Source organism: Plecotus auritus (genome assembly GCF_963455305.1).
Source record: "Plecotus auritus genome assembly, chromosome: 9".
NCBI classification, from domain to species: domain Eukaryota; kingdom Metazoa; phylum Chordata; class Mammalia; order Chiroptera; family Vespertilionidae; genus Plecotus; species Plecotus auritus.
In genome coordinates, this window is record NC_137783.1 from 134,170,862 (window position 1) to 134,179,001 (window position 8,140).

General features: G+C 43.0%; 1 protein-coding gene across 1 annotated transcript in view; it reads right to left on the bottom strand.

Annotated features, from left to right (window-relative positions):
* The window catches only part of CCDC73 (coiled-coil domain containing 73), a gene marked incomplete at both ends in the record, with an annotated part of 77,602 nt that extends 69,873 nt beyond the window's left edge, over positions 1 to 7,729 (bottom strand). The window contains 2 exons of the mRNA XM_080640677.1: positions 7,140 to 7,353; positions 7,638 to 7,729. Of these exons, the coding sequence (XP_080496803.1) occupies positions 7,140 to 7,353; positions 7,638 to 7,729 (306 nt within the window). The remainder of the gene's footprint in view (positions 1 to 7,139; positions 7,354 to 7,637) is intronic.
* Between the last annotated feature and the right edge of the window lie 411 nt (positions 7,730 to 8,140).

An 8,140-nucleotide genomic window follows, 5' to 3' on the forward strand; every position in this document is an offset into this window, starting at 1 on the left:
TGGTAGAGATCCCAGAGAGTATTATGGTAGGAAAAAGAAGGGGCTTCTAATCCAGCAGGGTCAGCAACTACCTGGAGAAAGTGAGTTCTGGGCTAAAACTCTTAAAAGTTAAGAAGTTAGCAAATTGAAAAATTAGGTAAGGGTATTTTAGAACAGAAAAACAGCATAAGCAAAGGCACAGGTGGAAGAAACAACATTTTATGTATTTATTTACTTTAATATATTTTTATTGATTTCAGAGAAGAAAGGAAAGGGAGAGAAAGATAGAAACATCAATGATGAGAGAGAATCATTGATTGGCTGCCTCCTGCATGCCCCACACTGGGGATCGAGCTGGCAATCTGGGTGACCGGAATCAAACCTGGGACCCTTTGGTCCAAAGGCCAACTCTCTTTCCATTACACCAAATTGGCCAGGGCAAAGAAATCTTATATGAAGAACTAAAAGCAGTTTGAGATTAAAGTCTAACATAAAAGGCTGGGAGAAGATGCAATGAGGCTCAAGAAGCAGGCAGGTCTTGAGGGTCTGTATTGCCACATTAAGGAGTCTGAACAAATTAATGCCTATACATTTTGCTCTCTCAAATAGAATGCCTTCCTTTATCTTTGTTTAAACATATTTAAAAATCAGATCAAATTCCATCTCCTCCATGAAGTTCTTCTTATGAATCCAGCTCACACCAATTTCTCCTTTTTTGGACTGTACTTGTTGCCTGTACCATCTGATCAGTACTTTAATGTGTATATTGCCCCATTCTCTTATTGTCTGTTACATATAATTTTGTACTTTTTACATCAATTTAGAGTGCTGCCATTAACAACGTTATTTTTTCATTTACTGTTTCATGTCATTAAGCTGCAGTGGGAAATATGCTTTGGGAACACTTGGTAAATATTTTAATTATAAGTTATGCAAAATTAAACACCTAGTTTCTTGAAAGAAAGTATTTTATACCATTACTAGAGGCCCAGTGCACGAAATTCGTGCACGGGGGAGTGGTGTCCCTCAGCCCAGCCTGCACCCTCTCCAATCTGGGACCCCTCAAGGGATGTCCTACCTGGATCGGGCCTAAACGGGCAGTCGGACATCCCCCTCACAATCCAGGACTGCTGGCTCCCAACTGCTCGCTTGCCTGCCTTCCTGATTGCCCCTAACTGCTTCTGCCTGCCAGCCTGATCATCCCCTAACCACTCCCCTGCCAGCCTGATTGTTGCCTAACTGCTCCCCTGCCAGCCCGTTTGCCCCTAACTGCCCTCCCCTGCAGACCTGGTTACCCCTAACTGCCCTCCCCTGCAGGCCTGGTCCCCTCCCAACTGCTCTCCCCTGCAGGCCTGGGTCCCCCCCAACTGCCCTTCCCTGCAGGCCTGGTCACCCCCAACTTCCCTCCTTTGCCAGCCTGGTCACCCCTAACTGCCCTCCCCTGCAGGCTTGATCGCCCCCAACTGCCCTCCCTTGCAGGCCTGGTCCCTCCCAACTGCCCTCCCCTGCTGGCCATCTTGTGGTGGCCACCTTGCGTCCACATGGGGGCAGGATCTTTGACCACATGGGGGCAGCCATCTTGTGTGTTGGAGTGATGGTCAATCTGCATATTACTCTTTTATTAGATAGGATAGAGGCCTGGTGCACGGTGGGGGCCAGCTGGTTTGCCCTGAAGGGTGTCCCAGATCAGGGTGGGGGTTCCCTTGGTGCATGGGGCGGCCTGGGCAAGGGGCTTGTGGTGGTTTGCAGGCCAGCCACGCCCCCCGGTGACCCAAGTGGAGGCCCTGGTATCTGGGATTTATTTATCTTCTACAATTGAAACTTGGTAGCCTGGAGCGGAGCCAAGCCTTCTGCTCGCTTCGTGGCGGCAGCCATTTCTGTTGGGATTTATTTATCTTCTATAATTGAAACTTTGTAGCCTTAAGCGGAGGTCAAGACTGCAGGGCTGCAGAAGCTTGGCTTCCTCCATCGCCGGGGGCAACCCTAGCCTCCTGCTCTCTCCAGCTCCGTGGCTGCCGCCATTTTTGTTGGGATTTATTTATCTTCTATAATTGAAACTTTGTAGACTGGAGTCAAGGCCTGGGCCGGCCAGGGTGTGCGGAAAGCATGGCTTCCTCCATCGCCAGGGAAACCCAAGCCTCCCTCCTGCTCTGTCTGTGGCCGCAGCCATCTTGGTTGGGTTAATTTGCATACTCACTCCTGATTGGCTGGTGGGTGTGGCTGGTGGGCATGGCTGGTGGGTGTGACGGAGTGATGGTTTATTTGCATATTACTCTTTTATTAGATAGGACTAGAGGCCCGGTGCATGAAATTCATGAACATGGGGGGTGGTAGATCCCTCAGCCTGGCATGCACCCTCTCGCAATCCAGGAACGCTTGCCTGTCTAATTGCCCTTAACCACTCTGCCTGCCTGCCTAATTGACCTTAAGCACTCTGCCTGCCTGCCTGATCGCCCCTAACCACTCGCCTGCCTGCCTGATCTCCCCTAACTGCTCACCTCTATCCACTCTGCCTGCCTGCCTGATCGCCCCTAAATGCTCACCTGCCTGTCTGCCCGATCGCCCCTAACTGCTTGCCTGCCTGCCTGATCACCCCTAACCACCTCTGCTTGCCTGCCTGGTCACCCCAAACCCTAACCTCTCTGCCTGCCTGCCTCATCGCCCCTAACCACTCTGCCTGCCTGCCTGCCTGATCACCCCTAACTGCTCACCTGCCTGCATGATTGGCCCTAGCTGCCTCTGCCTCAGCCCCTGCCGCTGCAGCTTTGTCCCGAAGGACGTCCGTAATGATGTTCAGAAGGTCATTCGGCTGTCTGGTCTAATTAGCATATTATGCTTTTATTGTTATAGATGAGTAAAATATTCTCTATTCACAATAAAATATTTGCCAAATTTCTCCTTGTTTTAAAAAAAGGAATAGGGATTCCATATACAAGATTTTAAATTTAGAAATATTTAATTCTAAAAATGAATGGTCTGAGGCATGTGAAGGAAATGAAAGAATTGGAAATTCTCTTCATAAGGTTCATTATGGAACATGAAATAAACTATTAATGGAATTTTAAATTTAATTAATCTAATGCAATACAAAAGAGATCTTGGATCAAGTACATAAACACTAATTTTGGCCATCTTGTAAATAAAATGTAGGAAAATCCTTTACGTATTTCTTAAAACACTAATAACATTTAACTAATCTAAACTTCAAATTTTTTCAGGCTGATTCTAAAACAACTGGAAATTTATTGCTCATTGAACTTAAATTAAAACTAAGAGTTTTAGGTTTTTTTTTTCTTTTTTTTTTCTTTTTTTTTTAAATATATTTTATTGATTTTTTACAGAGAGGAAGGGAGAGGGATAGAGAGCTAGAAACATCGATGAGAGAGAAACATCGATCAGCTGCCTCCTGCACACCCCCACTGGGGGACGTGGCCGCAACCAAGGTACATGCCCTTGACCGGAATCGAACCCGGGACCTTTCAGTCCGCAGGCCGACGCTCTATCCACTGAGCCAAACCGGTTTCGGCAAGAGTTTTAGTTTTATATGAAATTAATTAGTGCCAGAGAATTTCATAAAGGCTTTTTTTTAATAACAAAATTTCCATTGGTCATATGAAAACTAAGAATGCTGAATGGCTTGCTGATATTCTCTATCATGTCGATATTAGGAAATAAAATCAATGAATTATGAAAATTACATGAATAACTTACAATAAAAATTTTCACCTAAAATAGTCATATTACAACAAAAACATTTTTACCTTAATTAGCTACATAATCATTTCCTAAAGTGTATTCTAAAGGGCACAAGGTCCATAAGATACATCTCTAAAAACAGGTTCCCTGGTCAAATAAATCTGGAAAGTGCTGCATACTAACTCCCCATCTTAGAAATTAACAGTACCATCACATAGAAGCTATTTAACCCAAATTTCCCAAGTTTATCTTGACCATGGAACACTTTAAAAAATTCATAATGCAAACTAATATTCTCAGGAGCATGTGTTCCAAAGAATGTAATCTGGAAATTCTAATCTGTAAAATTGTTCTATGTTCTCACTTTGCTAGTGTTCTTATTTATGAAAATTAATTTCCCGGTAAGAAACACTATCTCCATTCAATTATTCCCAGGACTGATAAAAGAATATTAATTTCATCAAAGATATTTACCATTACATCAATCACTTCCTTCAACCACACACAGCCTTGTATGTTTACCTCGGTGTGTTCCAGTAATATGTGCTTCAAATAAAAAATAGGACCCAAGTTCTAGTCCAGTAAAACTATAGATTGTGGTTCAAGAAATCAATGTAAAAGGTCTTTTTTTAAAAGACTCTTTTTAAATGAAAGGCTAGGCTAGCCCTGGCTGAGTAGCTCAGAGTGTCATCCTGGTTTGATCTCTGGTCATGGCACATAAAAGAAGCAACCAATGGCTGACTGTATGGCTCAGTGGTTGAGCATTAACATATGAACCAGGAGCTCACAGTTCAATTTCCAGTCTGGGACACATGCCGGGGTTGCAAGCTTGATTCCCAGTTAGGGGTGTGCAGGAGGCAGCCGATCAATGATTCTCTCTCATCACTGATTTTACTATCTCTCTCTCCTTCTCCTTTCCTCCCTAAAATAAATTTTTTTTAAAGAAGCAACCAATGAATGCATGCATGAATGGAACAACAAATCAATGTATTTTTCCCTATTTCTAAACTCAACAGAAAAATGTAAATGAAGGCTAGGCTAGAAAAACACAAAATCCTATATAATAAAGAGCTAACATGCTAATTAGACCAACAGCTGAACGGCCATCCAGACAACATTCCAGATGGCCATCCGGACAACCTTCCAGTTGAAGCCGGGGCTTCAAGGGCCAAGTCCCTTGAACAAATTTCGTGCATTGGGCCTCTAGTAGAAAACATAAGAGTAGTACAAAGGTAAGACTGCCTCATGTGTATTTTATTTAAGTTGTATATACATATATTTACACTGGTCTGCATGTAAAATGCATTTCTTAATGTGGGTTGTAATCATAAAAACTTAAGAACGCACCTTGGCTGGGTGGCTCAGTTGGTTGAAGCATTGGCCCCATACGGCTGTTGGCCCCCCAAAAGGCTGTTGATTTGATTCCTGGTGGGGGCAGGTACAGGAGGCAACCAATTAATATTCTCTCTCATCTCTCTCTCTCTCTCTCTCCCCCTCTCTCTCTCCCTCCTTCCCTCCCTCCCACCTCCCCTATTCTCTTTCTTTCCTTCATCCTCTCTTTCTAAAATCAATAAACATATCCTTGGGTGAGGATTAAAATAAAACTTAATGCTATGAGTTCAAAAAAAGTTGGGTTAAACAGACTCCTTTACTGCAGGACTTCTTAGAACCTTTAATGAATCATCAAGAGCATTTGTGACCACAGGAACCTTTTTCAATTGAAGCATTTTGCACGACTAGTATTTCTTGAACACAATTTAAGAAATACTGGCTTTTGGAAACTATGCATCCCCAACTGTTTTGAGGCACATAATATAAAACCAATATTCAATTTTTTTCCTCTTTCAGAATATCCACAGATTTCTCATATTAACTGCTGGTTCTTCATTAATTGGTCAAATTGATAATGGTTTTAATTTGATTAGCACAAAGTAGTTAGTACCTGTATTTCAGTTCTGGCTCTATCACTTATTGGCTTGTTATCAGCCTTGCATTATTTATTCTTTTTCCCACAGTTTCCTCATGTGGTATAAAAAGACTAATAGGAATAGTTAAGTCACAGGTTTTGGGACTTACTTATGATTACATGTGAAAATACACATAAAGGAGTTGGTCCAGTACCTGGCATGTAATAAGCATTCAACATATGATAGATACCAATTACTATCAGAATAACACTATTACAGCATCAGTAATTCTGAAATCCAGACAAAGCTAAAAAAATAAAAACACTATGCTGCCACCCAGTGGGCACTATGATGCACTATGATAGCAGGTTCCTTCCTGATATTACTATAGGAAGCAATATAAAAAAGAAAATATTCTCTTAAGTTACATCAGCACAATTTATAAATCATCAGAGTGGGGAATATAATGTTTAAAAATTTAATCATACTTTAATTCAACCCTGAAACCAGGAAGCGTTATCATAAACACTAAAATTGACTAAATCAATGGGTAGAGAATGAAACTATGAAGGGCTGCAGAAAAAATTCCACTCACATAGGCTGCACTGCTGTTTCAGTCAGGGTTTTTTCTTAAAAGTACAACACAAACACAGCCATAGGCATTTATCACATCTAAGGCAATATAGCACATAATCAAAAGTTAAAGGATTTCTTAGTGGAATCTTCCCATTTTCTTCCTAAATGGAATATACCCATTACAGGCATACATTGTTTGACTGGCTTGTTTTGTTATATTTCACAGATGTTGCAGTTTTTATAAAGTGAAGGCCAGACCCTCCACTTGCGGAAAGATGACCACTCGCTTTACTGCAGGAGTCCGGCACCAAAGCCCCATATCTCCAAGGCAGTCTCCAGGGGTGGGGGACGTCCAGTCCCGTTAGGCCTGCGAAGTCATTTGGCCTGGCCCTGCCACTGCCTTAGGGGGTGACCTAACTAACTGTTAGACCAAATACAGCAGGCTCATTTTTAAGGTGATCATTTTGTATGGCCCGCAAAAGATGTTATAAATATCCAAGTGGCCCTGGGCAGAACATAGGTTCCCCACCCCTGAAAGGCTCCCATAAATGCCGTGAGGGTTCTGATTGTTTCCAAAAGCTAAGTGGGAGATTAAAAAACAACAACACAATGACAGGAATAATTTAAACCTACAATTCAGCCGGCCTGTGCAAGGCGCTTCAGAAGGACTAAGATGACTGTACGCATTAAGGAAACCGGAGCTTTCCTTGGGGAGTCAGTCACAATTCCGCGACTGCGCCTGGCTCGACAAGAATTCCTGAGGAGAAGGTCCAGATTCACCGGTCACCGTTCAAAATGTTGCAGTCTAGGTGCACCAGGCTTGTTTGAAATTTTTCACAAGAATGGCCAACACTGTTGCCTTGTATTCGTAACAAAAACGTGAGGTTTCAAAATAAAATAAACAAAACCTTAAAAACAACAACACACCAAGTAAAGACAATATCTGCGCTTTTCTATAGGAACAGACAAGACCCACCTTACTAACCAGCAGCCCCGAAAGCCCGGAGAAGCCCAAGCAGAGTGAGGTCTGAGGGCGATGGCTTCTCCCGCCTCAGGTGTCGGGCTCAGGCGGGTGGAAGGTTCTGGACACCCACGCCCAACGCCACGGTCAGGAGACTCCTGGGCACGGAGACCGCTCAGCAGCCAGAGCGAGGAAGGGGGAGCGCAGGCAGCCACCACAGATGCAGGGTAAACCCTTAAAAGAACCCTGGACAAAAAGATTAGGACCGTTTCTAAACAGCCCGCCCTCAGGTACCTCAGCCAAGCGCCTCTAGCGCTCCCCAGGAAGGACTTCCGGTTCACCTTTACCCTCCATAAAGCGTTTCCGGTTTCCAGGCCTTAAGATCCCCGTGGGTAGGGCATCTTGGGCAGCTGGGGCAAAATGTAATTGACTATTTTAAAGATACAGGCCCCTGGAAAGCTGTCTCTGGATGTTGGATGGTTTTCTTTGTTTAAGAACGCAGTTACTAGCTTACATACCCATGCTTGCTTGGTGTTAGATGTTTGGGGCCCTGGATGGGTAGTTCATTGGTCAGAGCATCCTCCCGGGAGGCCAAGGTTGCAAGGTTCATCCTGGTCAAGGCACACAAAAGATTCAACCAATGAATATATGAATAAGTAGAACAGCAAATCGATGTTTCTCTCTCTCTCTTCCTCTCACTTCCTCTTTCTCTTTAAAATCAATCAATAAAAAAATAATAAAAATTGTACAATCTGTGGAAAGATTTTTAAAAATCTAATGTGTTACCTGTTTGTTGGGAGCAATGCAAACTGTATGGGACAGACTTCTCTACCTATTTATACTTTCTTATGTTGAATCATGTAAACGTGCTATCCATGCAAAAATGAAATGTTGATTTTTAAGTGAAATAATAAAGAGAAAACTGTAGCTATAATCATACTGAGGACCACACCTATTCCAACACGCAATGTATTTAAGGTCTCCTATATAAGATAGTTTTGGCTGTGCTACCAAATCTGAA